The sequence below is a fragment of the Carettochelys insculpta genome, chromosome 2 (assembly GCF_033958435.1).
Source record: "Carettochelys insculpta isolate YL-2023 chromosome 2, ASM3395843v1, whole genome shotgun sequence".
Classification (NCBI taxonomy): Eukaryota; Metazoa; Chordata; order Testudines; family Carettochelyidae; genus Carettochelys; species Carettochelys insculpta.
The window spans coordinates 57,406,578-57,428,001 of record NC_134138.1 but is presented as its reverse complement, the minus strand read 5'-3'; the positions used below and the strand labels follow the sequence as shown (position 1 = coordinate 57,428,001).

The window sequence follows — 21,424 nt, the reverse complement described above, 5'->3', positions numbered from 1 at the left end:
TGTATTTTCTCACTTCGAAAGTCACAGATACTATACCACTAGGCTATAACCACAAGTGTCCTTGAGAGGTTTGGGGTTTGTAGTAGTAACTGACACACACTCTGACATCTGTGAGAGGGGCCCAGTGCAGGGGAAGGCAGTAAAAGATCTTTCAGCGTGTGATACAGGTTGCTTTGCTTTGCGAGGAAGATCAGAGTTCAGGGCTTCTCTGCATAACCAGGGTTATTTTAACCTCAAAGTCTGTGGCCTTCGAGGCAAGAAGAGACTATTGTGATCATCTAGTTTGACCTCCAGAAGCTGCAAATAACAGAACTCCCCTGCCCATTCCTTTAATTTTCTTATGTTGACCCACAATCTCTGGCTGAATTACTGAAGTGCACAAATTGCGGTTTAAATACTTCAAGTTACAGAGAATCTACCATTCATATCAGTTCACGGATTCTCAAACTTCACTGCTGCATGACCCCCATCTGACAACAAAATTCCTACATAGCCCCAGGAAGCCCTCTGTGGGAGCCAAGTCCTGCCACGGTAGGGGCAGGCCTCCAGACCAACCCCTGCGAGCGGCGCATAACCCTAGCCTCCCTGGCCCTGCAACCCAGGGTGGGTGAATGGCCTGTCTTCCTGGCCCTGGAGCATGAGGAGGGTAAGTGGCTCTGACCTTGGTGCAGTGCAAGCCTGGGCAGCCCTGGGAGACTGGAGGGAGCTGTGCTGAAGCAGAGGTGGCCTGGGGGCAGAGTGTGGGTGGAACACTTTCGGGAGGGCCCTACCTTCCCCTGCCTCTGATACCTACCACTCATGCACTTTGACCTACTAAATACCACCTCATTTCGACAACTGCAGTTTTTAACACCCTCTAGACCTTGCATGGTATTCTGAGCCACCTCTGTATTGTCAATATCTTCCTGCCTTGTTTCATCTGCACATCTTATTAGCCCACACCCACTTTTTGTATCAAGACCAATAATGAAAAATGTTAAATTAGGTTTGTTCCAAGACAGATATGTGAGGAACTCCACTAGCAACATCACTCCAGCCTGAGAGTTCACATTTCAGCATGACCTTTTGTAGCCTCACCCTTAGCTAGTTCCTTAAAACCTTTCAGTTCTCATATTACTCACCACTTGATCCAATTTAACTAATAATTTTACATATAGATTTGTATCTAAAGCCTTACTGAAATCTAGGCAGATTAAATTTACTGCATTTTCTTTGTCTAAAAAAATCAGTTATCTCAAAGAAAGAGATCAGTTTGGTCTGGCATGATTTAACTTTTGTAAAATCATGTTGTATTTTTCCCAAATTACTGTTTAGCTTAATTGTCTTTAACTATATTCCATTTTATTCTAATTTATTCCAAGACCTTGCATAAAATTAAGGTCAAACAGATCTGTAGTTTCCTAGGTCATTTTATTCTCCTTCTTAAAAATAGCTATATTAGTAATTCTCGAGTCACAGGAGAGAGCCAAATTTACAGATTCATAGAAAATCCTTGTTTTTGGGCTTGCAGTTTCATACAAAGAAAAGTGGCCAATAAACTATTTTGGTTTATGAGCCATTTTTTAGGATTATTTTGTAATTTTAACCATTCTTGTTACTTTGTTGTAAGTTAAATGACTTCAATCCATAGTAAATGCATCAGAAGTATTTACTCAAGAACTGAAGAGAACGTATTCTTCTGATGACAGAAGAACTTTCCTTTATTTATACCTTGACAGTTCTCTGCTTTTTATATTTATTGCCTCCTGATCTGCTGAGTCTTACCTGTCACAGCTGGAGCAAAGAACGATGAGGAACATAAGGAATAACACTGCTGTTACAGCAGCCAAACTTCCCCATACAATGACTTGAAGTTGTCCACTGCTGAAGAAACCACTGTCAGGTCCCATGATATTAACAAATGCTGGTGTCACTTAAAGATGAGGGGACTGATCAGTGGAGAATGCTGACATCTGTGGAAAGTGCCTTTTTTTCCTGCAAAGGGAACAACGTCTTTAGAAATCATTATAGATTTTGGAGAGAGACTGGTAATTTCAGATTGGGCAAAAGAAATCTTCAGCTACAAACTACAAAAGTAAAGACTAAACATTTCACATTCATATTCAAATTCATCACATTAACACATGGTTTGAACAGGGACAGCAATTACCTGACCCATTATAAGGACTCTTTCACATACTTTGATGTTTGACCTAACACTTCACTTCCCTCCCCCTCCCCCACCCTTCTGCTCTTCTTTCTGATTTTCTAAGCTTGATAATTTTTCTGATTTGTCAACCTTGATAACAATTTTTGGACCTCTGTGCTTTCTATATTGAGTCTGTTCTGGTAAGGTTATAGATCTGAAGAAGTGCGCCAGTCCCACAAAAGCTCATCACCTAGTAAATTATTTTCTTAGTCTTTCAAGTGTTACATGACTGCTTTTTAGCTTTTAGAAAAATTGACCAAGGAGAAAAGGTTAGAACATGTGCACGTTTAATTTTAAAACTTTGTGGGGCCTGATAACAGGTCTTCAAATATGTTAAGAGTTGTTGTAAAGAAGACTGTCCAATTGTTTTCCACGTCCACTGAAGGCAGGACAAATAGCAATGGGCAAATCAGCAGCAAGTGAAATTTAGATTAGGCATTAGATAAATTTTTCTTACTCTACAGGTAGTTAAGCTCTGTAATAGGCTTCTAAGGGAGGTTATGGAATCACCATCCCTGGAGGTATTTCAGAACAGACTGAAGAATCACTTGTTGGAAATGACAAGTAGTCCTGTAGCACCTTAAAGACTAACACATTTATTTATTAGGTAATGGCCTTTAGTGTGTAAGACCCACTTCTTCAGATTTGGAGCAGATAATTAAAAAAAAAAAGGTCCAGGGTTTATAATAGCAGGTGGGGTGGGGGGAAGGAGGAGGAAAAGAAGGAAAAAAATTGGGAGGGAGTCACCTGTCATTAACAGGACCCGTGGAAGAAGTAAATTAGGTTATGTGGGATGGGTGCCATTCCTGTGAATATCAAAGGTGAGGAAATTGCCCTTGTTATATTTATTTATTTATTTGGTTTCTTTGTTTGAGAGAAGCCATTTACAAAATGTTCCAGTCAACCCAAACCTTTATTTTTTAGTGATTAAAGGTTTTGTCTGAAAAATGCTGCCCAGTTCTCAAAAGCCAGGTAATTTTTTAAATGGACTAGCATAGAACATTTTCCCACAAAGGGATTATAATTAGACTTAATTTTCTCTATGTGGCACATTATTAGTTATGTTAGGCTGCCCTGGGCTCAAGAATAATAAAACTGAATCCAAAATGACTCTTAGCTGAGTACAATACTGTCAAGATTAACACATGAGAAGAAATGAGATAGCTCCAACTACCTGAATCAATATAACTTCTGTTACACGAAAGCCTATAAATCAAATTATTTGTTCACTGCAGCAGCCCAGGAGACATGATTCAGTCTAGCATCACTCATATACTACACAGGTTTTCTCTGGTATTCAAAGCAGTATGTTTTTTTTCCTAGATGGACTATGTTGTGCCACATAACACAAAATAAAAAGAAACCAGGCTTTTTTCCTGCATTGCTGGAAATAAGAATTTCATCCTGAAGGCTTAGTTTACAACCAGGCTACCAGAGTTCAAGATCAGGAACCCTGTAGCCGAGATTTAACCGTCAGAAACCGAGCAATATCGTTTCTCTATGAGACTGAAAACATAATCAAGAACAAGGCCTGGCTGTAGTTCAGTGAAGAACTGAGCCCATCTTACAAGTATCTCCGCAGCCTCAGCACACTCATTAGTTGGAATCTCAATTAGCTACTAAATTGCAGCTTTGCAAAAATCACACTATTATGCCAGGACAAAATTCTTAACTGAAGACATCTTCCAGAAAAGGAAAAATATGACAGGAGAAAGATCGGAGCAGGAGGAACACAGGGTATGAAGAGAGTCTGCATTATTACTCCTGGGGGAATTTTGCATCACCGCACATGCACAGCATTCACGTCCATTGCTGATTTCTTTGCTTCCCTGCAGAAAAATAAATTCTGATGGGGAATCACAAGGCAGCTCCAAGAGTGGTGATGTGCCCCTCTACAGTTGCACAGGCATAGGGGTTTGGACTCCTGGAGCAGCTAGTACAGACATAAATCCGTGCTGAAGTGCTTGGCAGTCATGAATCAGAGAGACACTCTGTCCCTCTCACTTTCTATTGCAGCATGCTCAGCATGGAGGGGAGGATGCCAGGGTATTTCTGAGGAGGTAGGCGAGGGGCAGGCTCCGTCCTCTCAAGCAGAGCAGAATATAGCAGCCAGCTTGTGTAGTGAATTGTTCCCACTCTCTTTGTGGATTTCCCCAGGTGTATACAAGAGGCGTAAAACTTATAATGCTCCTTCACATTGCAAGAGTGACGTAAAGGAGCATAGGGCCTTATAAGTACTTACGGTGCTTTAGTGATTTGAACCAAAATTGAATTTCCTATCAAAATGCGCTCCCTGAACTGGTTGCTACTGACCTATCAGGAGAGGGTCAGTAGCCAGCACAAACGGCAAGTTTGATTCCCCAGGCATCTCTTGCTGTTCAGTTGCCTATGATGTAACACTGAACATATGGCTGCATATATTTGCGTCTAATAACTCAAAATAAAGGGTGAAACCCAGCGTCCCTCTATTTTTCCCATCCCTGAGCAGAATAAATTTTGTTATGTGCGCCGAGGCATGTGCAAATGTGCACCACCCATAGAAGCACATGCTGCACTCCGGGGTGGCTGTGAGCACTCTGCTAATCAGCTGGGTGGTATCTGAATCTCTCCTGGGTGGCCACCCAAGCGCTCAGCTTCCAGGGAACGCTGGTCAAACCTAGCTACGTTACTATTAGAAAGAGGGGTCGTGGGGATTTTTGGCAGTGCTCCTCACTCCCACTCTTCTGCTATCATTCTGTAGTTTAAATAAATTACCAAAGTAATTGAAACCACCATGATTATACTGTTATTTTGACAGATAAAATATACTGAATTTTACATTACAGTAGACCCCCAAGTTATGTTGTGTTTCTCGCAACCCCCACGTAATTCAAACTCAAGTCAGGGGAGATGGGAACCAGGTGGCAGTCTGGTTCCTGGATCCCCTGGGTTTATAGGAGCTGGGAAACTGGGCACCCCACTAGGGCCTGGTTCCCATCTCCCCGCTGCTTGCAGGACCCGGGAAAGTGACCACCCATGCACCGGTCAGTTTCCCAGGCCCTGCAAGCTGGGTGGGGGTGGGAGCTGGGAACCAAACAACAGCCTGTCTCCCAGCTCCCCAATGCTGGCAGGAGACAGGCATGGCTTCTCTCCAGCTCCCCCATCTGGGGGAGCTCAACAGGCTGTGCAGCTTCTCCCCAGCTGGGGAAAGCAGGGCAGAAGCCCCACTGCAGCAGCTGTCTGCCCACCAGGCTCCCTCAGTGGAGGGGGAGCCCAGGACAGACAGCTGCTGAGGTGGGGCTTCTCCCCTGCTTCCCCCAGCTGGGGGCTGGATACCTTTTGATCTGCACTTAACTTGTGCTTAGGCGAGTTCAGCACAACTCAAAATCGTGCATACCAGGGGATTACCGTGTTTCACTTTTTTGGGTGCAGAATTCCTCCAGGAGTACTGCATTGTACATTGCCCTGGTATTTTTTCTTCCCAAGGCATTGGATAAAATCCACATAAAAAAGGGCTTTGCCCTGGGCAGACTGAGGTGCAGAACCCATAGCACCAAACAATCGGAGCATCTGTGTACCCATATTGTGGCCAATCAGAGGAATAGTAAAATCCCTGCTGACCCTACAGACATGGAGCTTTGTTTGTGGATCAGGTTAGCATGCCCTACCACACACACTCCAGGGAAGAAAGTCTCCACAGAGCTGTGCTCCATCCCATGCAAAGAAACACCAAGTCCCCTTGTGCTAGTCCTCTGCTACCTTGCCATCCAGTAAGGCCTGCCTCCTCCTCCCCTCCCCAACCCATAGAGGGAGCCACATCTATTGGTAAACTTAAGAACTGTCACTTATTTTGGCTCCTTTCTATGGCCAGGTGTACACTAAAAAAAGAAGTTAATTTCAGATATGCAATTCTAGCTACAGCTATTGTGCACTGGAATTGACTTATCTGAAATCGACTTACCTGGCCATCCTCACTGAGGAAGGTTGATGTGAGAAACTCTCCTGTTGACCTCCCTTACGTTGACTGCTGATCCTGATAGGTCAGATTCACGCAGCTTTACCAGATGTGCAAAATTGAACCCTGGAAGATTGACCCTAAGGTGATGCAGATGTGACCTTGGACAGCAAGACTGAGCCTTGGAGGAAGATGGCTTCCGTTGTTGGTGGAAGATTAGTGACAGAAAAATAGCCTTTCAAGTTTTCAAGATTGTGAAAGTGTTCAATGAAGCTGATAGTGGGTTTTTTTGGTAAGAGGATTAGTTGTTGCTTCTAAGAAAAAGCTTTTTTGTGCTGCCCTCTGGTGTTTATTTGCTCTAGAAGGAGGTAATTTTTGCTGTTATCACATTCACTCATATCACCACAGTAAACTATTTCATATCTGGTATTCTGTTGTCCAGAGCTCTCAAATAACCAGCCTTTTAACCATAAGTAAATTTTAGTTACGTTTGCCATAAGTACAGTACAGTGAATAGTAATGGAGAGGTAGCCATGTTAGTCTGCATTCTAACAAACAAAACAGCAGTCCTGTAGCACTTTAAAGACTAACAAAATTATTCATTAAGTGATGAACTTTCGTGGGACAGACTCACTTCTACAGAGCAAGAGCATTTCCAGTACAAATTGACAGTTATATAGCACAGAGGTCCAAAAATAGTTGCAGTAGCTGGTAAGATGTATTTTAGATTGTACAGACTAATCGCCTGTAATTTGGGCTTGCCTCATCTGGTAACATCCATCAAGCAGTTTCCATGGATGCTCTGCAGCCAGGAGCGCAGCCCAGTGGACATGGACAGAGCATGGCTCCTAGCTGCCGCGCTCTGCAGCTGCCCTGCCTCTTCCCCTAAGTGCACTCCCTTCCCCCCCAGTTCTGCCAATGCCGATCCCTCTGTGCAGCCACAGCAGAGGTCTGCAGCCAGCAACAGCAGAGGGACTGGTATTGACCTCCCATGGTCCAGCAAATTCCCTGGTTCTGGACTGGACCAGGAAAGTTCAGCCTGTACTTTCTTCAGGGGAAGAACAGTAATCTCATCTGAATTATAGGTGCTGCCAAATTCTAAATAGGGGTATTAACAATAAAGATGATGATAAGACATGAATAGGAACAACATTTGCAGTTACACTTGGTGGGATAAGATGTTAATGGCTATTGATGTTCACATTGCAAAACCAATGACCAAAAGGAACTGGGAAGTCATTCTATCTCTCCACTCCCAACCCTGTCCTTGAATAGCATGGCACACTATGCAAATTTTCATATACTTCTTTAAGTATCAGATGTAAGCCACTGAGGGAACCCATATACAACTAATCAGAATGCATACAGCCAGCTGCTCCAAGATGCACTTGAAAGAAAAATGTTACCTTCACTCTCACTATTTTTGAAAGACATCTTAGCGTTAAATATGCCTCTGCTTTCCAAGTGAGCAATGTGTTATTTCCATCTGAAAATTTTTTGAGACCGGTGTTCAAGTTGCTCATGCGAGCGTGATTTAGCAAAGTCAGATGTGGGCAGTGTGGGTGGGTGTATAAGGAAGGTGAAAAGGAATGTAATGGGGTGTATATCCCTTCCCCCTGCTAGCCAAGAAGAAATTAGCCAGAGCCAGTGGACTCAATTAGCACCAGCTTGCTACACCTGCAGGCGGTGTCAGGCCTGGAGGGAGGAGTTACAGGGCTGAATCTGGCTTTGCTGGTGGCTGATTGGGAAGGAGAATAGACCTCTGACTCTCACTCAAGCTATGTCTACCACAGGCAAAGTAAGTTGACTGCAGATACACAATTCTAGCTATTGCACCTGCACAGCTAGAATTAACCTATCTGCACTCGGCTAACTTGGCTATCCCTACTGAACAAGATCGACAGGAGAGTTTCTCCCATTGACCTACCTTACTGTGAACCCCTGAAAGGTCGATTTTATGTGTCCCTACTAGATGTACAAAATCAAACCCGGAAGATCGACTCTGAGCGGGGTCAATCTTCTGGGCTAGTATAGATATAGTCTAAGTTGGAAAAATGTAGCTGGTGACAGGCAGTAGAACTGGACTGTTCTAGGATGGAGTCCGCTGGAGGGAATGTTGGCTAGAAGCAGGGATCCCAGGTGAGTGGTCCCTGCAAGAGAGCTCCTGAGCTGAAGAGGGGGTCCTGGTCAAAGAGGTGGTTGATGACCCTTCTTTGTGAGTTTGTGATATTTGGTTTTGAATTTTGATACCCAAGAATGGGAGGAACTCTGATGTAACTTAGAGGGCTAAGTCACCGCAGCACCAGGCCACGTCAGAGGTGGCTGCTGACAGCTGAAAAGAGCAAGGGAAAGTAAGGCAGGATTAGCAATGCCATTGTGGGCATAAAGAGGTGCTGCGGAAGCTGACCCTGCCCCAGGGTCTTCGTTGTGGAGGTGAAGATTCTGAGTGCTTGGGAGTATTATGGAGGTCAGAGAATAAGACACAAAAGGAGACTGGAGAAGAGTGCCTGGATTTTTAGCAAATGCACTGACAGGAAATTGCTAACAATTGCACAAAACCAGGGATGAGCTCAAGCTGAAAAGTTTGGATGCATATGTTAGTCTCATTGATGTAGGTGTATCTGGATCTGAGACTTGATCCAGATCCCCTTCAAGATAAATTCTAAAAATCAAATGGTCAGAGCCTAAGACCTAATTACAGTAGCTAAATTACAGCTATACTGGTATCTGAATTCTGAGAATAAACCAAAGGTTTTATTCCACATGGATGCAAATAGGATTTTTTCTAGGTTCTGTCTCAAAAGCTATCCAAACATATTAATTGAATAGCTTATAATACAGGTTGAACCTCTCTAATCCAGAACTCTCTCATCAGGCAACATCCGAAATACAGCATGACTTTAGTTAGCTGGATGACCAAGTTTCCCGTGGTCCCATAAAGTTTGTTTACAGCTACCAGTCTTGACTCTCAGTGCTCTGTGCTGTAATTTATCATTAAATGTCTTCTAAGAGCCAAGTACGCAGTGGAAGTGTTTGTAATGCTGCTAGACAATATTGACCTCCCATGGTCTGGCAAATTCTCTTGTCTGGCACTGGTCAGGTCTCGAGGGTACCAGATTATAGAGGTTCAACCTGAACGACTGTTCACTGCGTAAAGGTACACGTCTGCATGAAAAGAGGTATTTGGATGTTTAGTTAAACAAATAATTCAACTGTCTGAAACAGTTTTTGGTGCTAAATCAAACATGCATCAGCCTTGGCCACAAGATGCCAGCATAACATCACTTTATCTGGTGAGCAGAGAAGCATCCAACAAGATTCTGAACATTCCTATCACATTTTAATTCATCCTCTTAAGTCTGCAGTTGGTCTTTTACAAACCACTCCATTAAAATCCAGTTATAATCCATCTAGAATAGCACTATCAACCAGTTAAAAAAGGTAGGAAAAGCTGACCGTTTTACCTTTCAGTGGTTTTCTTTTTGAAACATAAATAAATCATAAATTTGTTTTGCAAACTAAACTATTCTGAATGCCTGGATGACAAATGCACACCAGGGTAGGAGAGCTCCACAGAACTGCAATTTAGAATTAGCTGAATAAAGTGGTAGGTTAACAATGGGATATAAAAGCTTTCAGTAGTAGGTCACCATTTTGAACATGACCTACAGCAGTACTGTCCGGAAGCCAACAAAAAACAGTAACTACTTTAAGACAGTATTGAACTACTTATAATGGTGTGTGTGCTTTCTTTACAGACCTGTCACCAATGGAATCAAAAACAAGAGAGAAGCAGAAACCACATGCTGATGACCCGAACAGTAGTCCGAAAAAAAAAACCAAAACAACTTTTCTTATAACAACACTGATGTCCTAATCTTCCTGATGTTGCAAAATAACGGAGCATGCAAAACAGGTTTTAAAGATGTATTCCATTCACTAGATCTTTACAAGAAAGTAAAGTTACATTGATCAGAGCTCATTCTTTAAGCTGAAGTCAAAACTGAACCCTCACCGGCCTTCATAAACCTCTAAATATTTTCTACAGATTTACATGTCCTAGAATCGTTCAACATTCTTGGACAAATCAACTATACACAGGAATATATCCAACAGTTACCACAAAAAATCCTGCTATCAATTTGCAGCACAGATTCCCCCATGTACTACAGAGATACAGCTTATTTTGTCAGTCCCTTGTGAGGGTACTGCTGATTCGCTGTGCCCATTCTAGAATCACTGCGGCACTCCATGCTCACCCAGAAAACGTGTCTGATTGTTTCCACACATACATATACATTATATACACACAGAGCAAAGTTGAGCCACCCCTTCTGCATGTGTACTAGGTTATAATGGAGACCATTATGAAGGCTGAGGTGTTCAGTGTCTACTTTGCTTCAGTCTTTACCAAAAGTTTAAATGAAGATCAGCAGGTAACAATATTAATAAAAAGAGAGAAGGAACATACACTAAATTAGAAAAAGCAAGGTTAAAGATATGTAAATAAGTTAGATGTATTTAAGTGAGCAAGACCTGGTGAGCTTCATCACAGGGTACCTAAGGAACTAACTGAAACAATCTTTGAACAGTTAACTACTATGTTCGAAAACTCAAGGTCAGGTGTGGGCCCTGAGAAGTACTGTATGGTCTCCTTCAATTATCTTTTAAAAGGGCAACTAAGAGGAACCAGGAAATTATAGACCACTCCACCTCACGTCAATACTTGCAAAGATATGGGAACAAATTAAAAAACAACACATTTATAAGCACATAGATCATAATCGAGTTATAAGGAATAGCAAGCATGGATCTGTCAAGAGCAAATCATGCCAAACCAACCCAATTTGCTTTTTTGCCAGGGTTACTTCTCTAGCAGATAGGGGAGAAAAAAGAGATACAAAGTTTGCAGATGACACCAAGTTGTTCAGGACAGTCAAAACCAAAAGGGATTGTGAAGAACTACAAAAAGATCTCAGCAAACTGAGTGATTGGGCAGCAAAATGGCAAATGAAATTTAATGTGGGTAAGTGTAAGGTAATGCATGTTGGAAAAAATAACCCAAATTACACGTACTACATGATGGGGTCAAATTTAGCTACGACAGATCAGGAAAGGGATCTTGGAGTTATAGTGGATAGTTCTCTGAAGACATCCACGCAGTGTGCAGCGGCAGTTAGTAAGGCAAATAGGATGTTAGGAATTATTAAAAAAGGGATCGATAATAAGACAAAAGATATCATACTTCCCCTATATAAAACTATGGTACGCCCACATCTCGAGTACTGCGTGCAGATGTGGTCTCCTCACCTCAAAAAAGATATATTGGCATTAGAAAAGGTTCAGAAAAGGGCGACTAAGATGATTAGGGGCTTGGAAAGGGTCCCATATGGGGAGAGGCTAGAGAGACTGGGACTTTTCAGTTTGGAAAAGAGGCGATTGAGGGGCGATATGATAGAGGTATATAAAATCATGAATGGTGTGGAGAAAGTGAATATAGAAAAATTATTTACCTTTTCCCATAATACAAGAACTAGGGGACACCAAATGAAATTGATGGGTAGTGGGTTCAAAACTAATAAAAGGAAATTTTTCTTCACACAGCGCACAGTCAACCTGTGGAACTCCTTGCCCGAGGCGGCTGTGAAGGCCAGGACTCTATTAGGGTTTAAAAAAGAGCTTGATAAATTTTTGCAGGTCAGGTCCATAAATGGCTATTAGCCAGGGATAAAGTATGGTGCCCTAGCCTTCAGAACAAGGGCAGGAGATGGATGGCAGGAGATAAATCACTTGTCTTCTGTTCTCCTTCTCTGGGGCGCCTGGCATTGGCCACCGTCGGCAGATGGGATGCTGGGCTTGATGGACCTTTGGTCTGACCCAGTATGGCCATTCTTATGTTCTTATGTTCTTATGATGTACCTTGATTTTAGTAAGCTTTTGACACAGTCTCATAAGCAAACTAGGTAAATGTGGTCTAGATTGAATCCTCACAAGGAAGGTGCACAACTGACTGAAAGATCACACTCAAACAGTAACTATCAATGGTTTAGTAGTGAATTGTGAGAGCATAGCTAGTAGGGTTCCACAGTGAGGGACAGAGGTCTGATACTGTTCAACATTTTCATTTATGTCTTCATACAGCAGTCAACACAATGGCACCTGTATGAGACTGAATAACTAAAACGGACTAGCCGATGTCATTTTTGCCAGTTTCCAATCAAGTTCAGTTTCAGGTTCCTATGTGCTAACCAACATTCCTGCAATATCTGGGCATCAAACAATGCAGGAGGCTGTTTATTATAGGAAAGAGAATACAATCCAGCCTTCGCTCGCCACAAAACCCCCAAAAGCACCCATCAATACCCTGCTTCCATTATGGGGTTTTATTTAAGTCTCACAAAAAGCTTTCTATTAGTATTTAGATCTCTGAGTTCTTTAAAGTTATAGATCCTTGATTTTACAAAATCTAAAGTTATTTGGCTTGATGGTGTTTATTTAATGAAAACAAAGGAGAGACAGAAGTTGCTAGTCAAGATCTGCCACAGTAATCAGATGCGATTGTAACTAAGGACCAGTCTTGCAAGCCTTCCCTACATGACACTGATAGGAGTTCTCATGCAGAGGCCTGGCGTGACTGGACCTGCTTTACCACTTGAATAAACCTGTCTGGGATGAACTACATTACCAGGTGACACCAGATTGCTTGGTTATAGAAGAACATGACTCAGAGATAGTTTTTGTTTTCCCAAGCACCAAAATATGACAGCTTTCCTTTCAAAGTCATTCTGATAGACACAGCATACAGAGATTTTAGTCTCTCCAATAGCCTGTTTTATCTGCTATATTCAAAAAACTTAAGCTAACTTGTCTCTCTTTTATTGTGGTCCATCAGCTCAAAAGCATGAACGGGGCCAGAGAAAGGGGTGGAAAGACTTTATATCTTGTACCAGTGTCATGGCTTAATTTATCTTTTTTTTCTATGTCACTCTTTACCATATGCATCCAATTCATCTTCATTCTTCCTCTGTTTCTGATTCCTTACAATCTGATATGTATTGCAGCGTATGGTATCTTTTCTGGGTCCAATCTTGACACGTCTAAACCATTACTATGGTCTTTCTGTAACTTCTGCAACAGCATTATTGCCATAGTGTCAAGGCTGGGGCATAGGCATCCTGACCAGGATGGTGATAGTGACTGTGAAATCCTAAGGGATATTAGAAATTATAAAAATAAAAAACTCATCGTAGTTGGGGATTTCAACTGTCCCCATATTGACTGGGTACATGTCACCTCAGGATGATAAAGTTTCTTGACATATGAAATGACTCTTCTTGGAGCAGCTGGCTCTGGCACCCACAAGAAGACAGGCAAGTCTTGATTTATTCCTAAGTGGACTGCAGGATCAGGATCAAGAGGTGAATACAGCTGCACCACTTGGAAATAATAATATAATTAAATTTAACATCTCTGTGGCAGGAAAAACTAACAGCAGCCAACAACCATGGCACTGAATTTCAGAAATGGGAACTACACAAAAGCAAAGAGGCTAATTAAACACAAATTAAAAGTTAACAGTGCCAAAAGTGAAAACGCTGAAAGCTGTATGGAAGCTTTTCATATACATCATAATAGAGGCTCAACCAAATGTATACCCCAAATTAAAAAACACAGAAAGAACATGCCACCGTGGCTTATGAACCAAGTAAAAGAAGCAGTGAGAGATAAAAAGTCATTGTTTAAAAAGTGGAAGCTAAATTCTAGAGAGGAAAATAAAAAGGAGCACAAACTCTGGCAAATGAAGTGTAAAAATATAATTACGAAGGTCAAAAAAGAATTTGAAGAATAGTTAGCCAAAACCCCAAAAAGTAATAGCAATTTTTTTAAGTACATCAGTAGGAAGCTTGCTAAACCACCAGTGGGGCAACTGGATAATCAAGATGCTAAAGGAGCGCTCAGTGATGATAGGACGATAAGGTCACTGCAGGAAAACTAAATGAATTCTTTGCATCAATCTTCAAAGCTGAGAATCAGAGGGAGATTCTCAAAACTGAGCCATTCTTTTTAGGTAACTAACCTGAGGACACCAGATTGAGGTGTCATTCGTGAACAACTGAAAAAAAAATTAAACAAGAGACAAATCAGGCCAATAGACGAATTCCCTTTTTGGAGTGGCACTGCCCACCCCAACAAATAGAACCCAAATAAGCTGTATTTCAAAAGGGATGTTTTTTTTAAAAATGCCAATCACAGAGTAGCACCAAGGCCCCCTCCCCAAACCTCCTCTGTACCCCTCAAACCAAGCAACCAGCCATACAGGAGGGCACCCACCAGGCCAGTGCCACATATGGCAGGCAGGAAACAAACAGGACCCTCCCCACCCCATTCTTTATGTCTTCTTTCCAACTTATATTTGTCTAGCTTTAACTTCTAGCCCTTAGCTCATGCTATGCCTCTCTCTATGGGATCACATTCCATGGGTACTACAGTCCTATACCACATCTGGCAAAAAAATAGTGGGTTCTTAGCCCCCATCAGTAGCCTGCTCTCCCCATCTCCCTCCCAGCTCCTCCCACGCATTTCAGTCAGCTTTTCTGGTGTGCAGGAGTTGCAGGGGATGGGCAAGACAAGGAGTGGGGACAGGCACAATGGGTAGTGGAACGGGGGATGGTCCAGGGGTGGAGCACACCAGAGAAAGGCACAGGCACAAGCTTTTTCTTTCTCTGCTGGACTGATGGGCCCATTATTTAATATTTGTTCCCTAAGTAGGTACAGGCACAGTGGAGGGGTGATTCAAAACAACAAAAAGTCTTGTGGCACCTTACAGACTAACAGATATTTTGGAGCATAAGCTTTCGTGGGCAAAGACCCGCTTCATCAGATGCATGAGTGGGACGGGTGGTTTCAGAGGGGTATTTGAAGATTTGTTGTTGTCAAAGCTACAGACTAACACGGCTACCTCTCTGATATGGGTGATTCAAAAGTTCATTATACTGCTCCCTCCAGCAAGAAGCAACTACTTCATTGTCTTTCAAGAGTTGGGTACCATCCTTTGATCTCTGGGGACTGATTCCATGGTTTCTAGGTCCATAAACAGCTTTTCTGGCACTGAAGAAACCTCTTGTATTGTTGATGTATGAGAGATGCTGGAGTTCTCACGTCTTCTAAGCCCAACATTTGTTTTTGAGAGCCCTTGTTTTATATTGCACTTCTGCCTTGGCGTACTCTTCTCTCTTCACTGTGCCCCTGATATCACTTTGCCAGACCCTAAAGGCTTTTCTTTTCATCTCAATCAAGCGTTCAATTTCCACATAGCCCTCATCAAACCAGTCCTGATCCTTCCCAGACTGGTATCCAGTGGTTTCTCCACAAGCTCCAATGATGGCATTTTTCAATTGACATCAGTGTTCTTCCACATCTTCAGGTTGTATTCTTGGCAGCTTTCTTTGGAGCTCTATCTGGAAGTCACTTAATCTGATGGGGTCCTTCAAGCCTTGTATGTTGATCTTTTTCTGTTGGATCAATTTCCTTTGTGTTCTCCATTTGGTGACAATCTTAATTGTCATTGTGGATTGAATAAGGCAGTGATCTCTCCAGCAGTCATCAATGCTAGTCATTGTACGTGTGAGAAGAACATCAGGCCCTGACTCAACCCCCACACCTCATGAGCAGCCCCGGCTCAAAAGCCCCCGCCCCCCGTTCAATCCCCAACCCCCACCCCAGCATATGGCTCCAGCTCACACCCGGCCCTGTGCACCGTGGTTCAAACACCCTGCCCCTGCCCCAGTTCATCCCCTCCTTGCGCAACCCAACTCTGGCTCACCCTCGTGCACTACCGCCACCATAGGCTCACCCCCAAAAAGGGCCACACAGCCCCGGCTCACCATCCCCTGCCCCCCTGCAACTCTAACCCACCCCATGCTGAACCCCCCCGCTCCTTGTAAGCTCCATAGTTTTACATCAATTCTGTTTTTGAGTGCAGCTATGTATAGAAAAATCTAATTGGTAAGTTGCACTTTCATGATAAAGAGATTACATTGCAATACTTGTATGATGTGAATTATCCTGACCACGGACAATGACATAGTCTATGCGGTGCCAGTAATTCGATCAAGGATGCTGCCATGAGCTTTTCAAATTGTTTTTTTGGGTCCAGAGGGTCTTCGTGATGACAAGCTCGTGTTCTGCACATTTCATGAGAAGCACTGGATTGGTAGTCTACCAGAGGTCCGTGTCCCTTCCGACCCTGGTATTGAAGTTTCCCAACAGGACAATCTTGTCTTCTTTGGGAATGTTTTTCAAGACTGTGTCCAGCTGGGCATACAACTTCTCCTTCATGACATCTTCAGTGTCTACAGTTGGTGCATAAGCACTGATGACAGTTGCCTGTTGTTTTTTGGCAAGCTTCAAGAGTCATGAGATGCTCATTGATGCGGACATCTAAGACTTTCAAGTATTCCTAGGTGGTCTCCAGCAAATTGCTAGACCCTGTCTGTGACATGCCATATTTGATAACAGCACAGGATCTCCTGGAGGAATGTATTTATCAGAAACAAAGAAATCAGACCCCAGATGAAGCTGCGAAGAATGGGCAGGGGGTTTCTAACAGTGTGACAGACATAGGGAAAGATTCACACACAACGTAGCAGAGAGCACACAACATTAGTATGTTTTACACTCCAGTACTGTCACACTAAGATACTATGTACTGTGTGTTAACAATGTATTTTAAAAGGTCTTTTATCATGTGTTAGGATTTATTCAAACATCATTTAAGTCAATAGGAGTCTTCCAATTAATTTCATGGGGCTTTGGCTCAACCCTAATAGACAAAATATCACGTATCTGTTTTTGGAATTAGGAAAATTTCTATTATTTAAATTTACATAACTGATGTGCCAGTGTACAGGAGAAGATTGTTCGATATACTATATTTAGAATGCTGTCCCACAACAAAAACAGAATTTTTAAAAGTATATTAGAAACAATCAAACAAAGGTATTGGTTCATTACTAGATAGAAATGATAAAAATGAAGAAAATGTTGAAGTATTCAATAAATAACTGGTCTGCAAAAAAGAAGCAAGCAAGCAAGCAAACAATCAAAGCAGATGATGTAGTCATATAATTCCTTTAGTGTCTCAGAAGTATATGAAACAGCAGCTGCTAAAGATAGATATTTTTAAATCAGGAGGTCTGGATAACTTGCATCTAAGAATTTTAAAATAGGAATCTGAGGAACTTGCTGGACTATTATAAAAGGGGCCTATGTCTTCAGCTTGCTTTGGAAATTGCCTGACACATCCTAAGAGGGAGAAAAACTTTACAGTGAACTGGACAGCCAAGCCAGGATAAGATAATGTCTGACTCGAAGCTTTCACCTGATTCAAGAACAGCTGTTTAGGGTAAGAATCTTTATGCAGGAAGTCTCTTAGGAAAGTTAGAACTAGCTATGTGCTTTTCTTATACCCTGTGTCTTACACATGCCCCTTCCTTTCGAAAGGGGCATGTTAATGAGCCTGTTCGAAGGATGCTAATGAGGTGCTGTAATGAATATGCAGCGCCTCATTAGCATAATGGCGGCCACGGCGATTCGAAAGTGCGACTTTTCGAATTGCACGCCACCCATGGAGACAGGACCTTCCCAAAGGACCCCCCAGTTTTCAAAAGCCGTTCTTCCGATCACCAGGTGGCAAGAAGGGCCTTCCAAAACTGGGGGGTTCCTTTCGGAAGGTCCTGTCTCCACGGGCGGGATGCGATTCAAAAAGCCGCACTTTTGAGTCGCTGTGGCTGCCATTATGCTAATGAGGTGCTGCATATTCATTGCAGTGCCTCATTAGCATCCTTCGAACAGGCTCATTAACATGGCCCTTTCAAAAGGAAGGGGCCCATGTAGACCCAGCCATACAGTAATCCCTCCAGATGTGCAACTTCAAGTTGAGCTTAACTTGCATTAACTCGAGTAAAGTGCAACTCAAAATTCTACTCCCCCAGGCCCTGGTTCAACCCCACCACCTCCCAAGGGGCCCTGGCTCAGCATCCCTTGCCCCAGTTCAAAACACCCCACACCCCTCACATGGCTCCAGCTCACACATGACCCTGTGCGGCCTTAGTTCAAACACCCCCTGACCCCGGTTCACCCCCTCCCTGCATGGCCACAGCTGTGGCTCACCTCCAAAAAGGACTACACAGCCCCAGCTTACCATCCCCTGTCCCACTGCAGCCATAAGCCACCCCAGGCTTAACCCCCCGTTCCCCTTGTAAGCTCCATAGTTTTATATTGGTTCTGTTTTTGAGCGCAGTTATGTACAGAAAAATCTAATTTGCAAGTTGTACTATCATGATAAAGAGATTACATTACAGTACTTGTATTAAGTGAATTGAAAAATGCTATTTCTTTCGTTATTTGTAATAAAAATAATACAAAATGAGCATTTTATATTCTTGTCTTATAAATGAAATCAACATATGTGAAAAAAGTAGGAAAAAATCCAAAATATTGAAATATATTTCATTTGACATTGTTTTATAGTGTGATTAAAACTGTGATTAATTTAAGAAAGAATTATTTTTGAGTTAATCAGATGAGTTATAAATGACAGCCCTAAAAGTGGATTTCTCAAAGAAAATAATTTTATATATTATTCAAAGATAAATATTTAATTCACCTGTCATAGACTAGCACTTTACAATTTGCAGATAAGTATAAAAGGGATTATTTCTTGAGGACGGAACAAATTCTGGTCTCACATGAACATATTGCTCTCCTGGACGCTAATGAAGTCCAAATTCATTTGTCTGAAGATAGAAGTTTGCCCACTGCCTGAATTTTTTGACTTGAAAATGAACACCCTAGTGACAGAAAATGCCAGTTTTCTTCCTTCAGCATTCATGCTTCTCAACAGCTATCACCAGTAATTCTGCCACAATTAAATTTATCATAGGGATGTGGCTTATCTGGTGGGATATCATTAAAGAACTGCCCAGAAGTGAAAGAGCCCTGTCTCTCCCTTCTACCGCATTATTATCTGCATTTGTATAGCTCCAGACCTCCCATTACACTAGGCACTGCACAAATAGACATGCACTGCCCCAGACATGAAGAGTTTACAGTCAAATTAAGGATAAAAAATCTGACAAAAGACAGTGAGAAACAACAGAGGAGAATGAGAAAGGAGAACAAGTATATCAGTAACATCATCACATAAGTAAATAAGCTAAAGTACGTCTAACTTGCTGATTATAAAATATTGAGATTTTATTTGTTTCTTACCAGTGAGGTTGGTTTCTTATTTATTTATTTATTTTTTGTATGAATCATGACACAAGTGGGGCTAGAGCAGGGATTTGAAAGAGTGTATTGAAATTTGACGAAATACTGAATTGGATACAGTATAACAGTTCTCTAGGGACAGAAGTCAGAGGCAAAGTGGATCAGATTAAACAAAGTATTGTATGATGGTTGGAAAGGAGATGTCAGTAAATATGAATGCTTTACATATTTAAATGTCACAGCTAGTATGTGTGTAAGGTGATAGGGCTACCAAACTCACTCAACTCAGCAGATTAATATCACATCATATACAGGCCATTCATATGCGCTACAAAAATGGTTATCCTTGTCTTCAAGGTCCCTCATAACAGGACCCATCTAACTTTGTAATCTCATCTCTCTTCCTCAGCTTCCAATTCTGCCTCCCCTCATCCTCCCACTACCACCTTTGGTATTAAAGGTCAAATCTTTGCTACCTTTACCCTGCAGCTTTCTGGAATGGTCTACCTGTCTCCTTCCGAATCGATTCTTTACACCTTTTATAAACAGATCACTCAAACCAGAAATCTTCTATGCGGCTAGTGCTTCCTGAGAACTCCGCCCCTTCTGCTTCTACTACTCTACTCCACTCACCTAATCTAACATTTGCAGAATTGGTGACTGCTGTGTAATGGAAGATTCTAGTATGAACACATACAACCATTAATGAAGATATCAGATCTCACCGATTACTTTTTCTAGCTTATTTTTTCTTAATTACATTTTAAAATTTTCTCTTTTTCTCACTGTCATGGATCTGACATGACAGTAAAAGAGTGTATAAAGAATAGGAATAAATAGTTAATTTTCAAGTGAACAAAAGATTAACAATGTTGTTCTGGGGTTGATAGTGTATACCCTATTAGTGATTTGGAAAAGGGAGAGAAATAAGCTGATGCAATCTGCAAAGGGCACAAATTATGTTGGCTCCTTACACACATAAAAGATTGTGAGGAACTTACAGAGCTTAAACAAGCCACATGAATAGGATATCAAAATGGCAGATAAATCTTGGTGTGGACAAAAGCAGAGAAATACACACGGAGGGAAAAACTGGATGTGTTTATACATCTTACTGGTTTCTGTATTTACTGTATGATGAAAAAGAACTGAGCATCACTGAACAGCTGAACGAATGTCTCCACTCAGTGCATAACAGTGGTCAACAAGCCAACAGCTTGTGAGGACATTTAAGGGCATGGATGAGAAATTGACACGAGCCAATCTCTGTTCTAGAGTAAGAGGGTAAACTTTCCCTCAGAACTAGTTATCCCTAATGCAACCTGTTGTAGGATGGTTTTATTTGTTTTACCATCCTCTGAAGCCCACATACGTACGTACTTGCAAAAGCCTTCTGAAACTCATATAGAAAGGGTGGTCCACTTTATAAGTCAACTCAGGAACTATTAAGATGTCTTTTGTACATTTTAGACTACTATAAATTGTTATGCTCGGGGGGGACTTCTGGGCCAAATACTGCTTTCAGTTATCCTGGTGAAACACCACTGACTTCAATAGAGTTGCACTGCGATAACTGAGACCAGTATTGGCCCTCTGCCTAATTGTGTGTAACTATTTATTTCCCTTTATGCAAGGAAGTACTGTATACATATGCTTACATGTTAAAATATTACATCTGAAACAGAGGCATTTGTCCAACTTGTTAAAAATGGCAAAGAATGATGTAGCCTATTTATAAAGACCAGTACAGAAAAGCAGCCAAGTTCATCAAAGTCAAAGGAAAATTCAGCAACTTTAGAAACTGCAAGAAATATTTGTATCATAACATAAAGTCTCAAACCCTAAGTTCCTCACCAAGGCAAAACTCCATTGTCTTTAGTGTTTATTCAGTACTGTGAAAATATGAAGTGCTCTGTTAGTGCCAATAATTAATCAAGTCTTATTTTGTGAAGACAATTTGAAGGCAATCTTCAAGGGGAGTTAGCCCATTACTAGTAAATCTATTATACTTTTGCATACTAGATAACTGT

At 41.8% G+C, this 21,424-nt stretch overlaps 1 protein-coding gene across 11 annotated transcripts in view; it reads right to left on the bottom strand.

Moving 5' to 3' along the window:
• The window catches only part of PAG1 (phosphoprotein membrane anchor with glycosphingolipid microdomains 1), a 175,237-nt gene that overhangs the window by 28,517 nt on the left and 125,296 nt on the right, over positions 1 to 21,424 (bottom strand). For 7 of the 11 annotated variants that reach the window (XM_074987032.1, XM_074987039.1, XM_074987033.1 and 4 more), the window contains one exon: positions 1,765 to 1,974. The exons of 3 other annotated variants lie outside the window; for them this stretch is intronic. In XM_074987032.1, coding sequence (XP_074843133.1) covers positions 1,765 to 1,889 — 125 coding nt within the window. In that variant the 5' untranslated portion in view covers positions 1,890 to 1,974. Of the gene's footprint in view, positions 1 to 1,764; positions 1,975 to 21,424 lie in introns of those variants that run through there. One more of the 11 variants, XM_074987043.1, reaches the window with a different exon arrangement.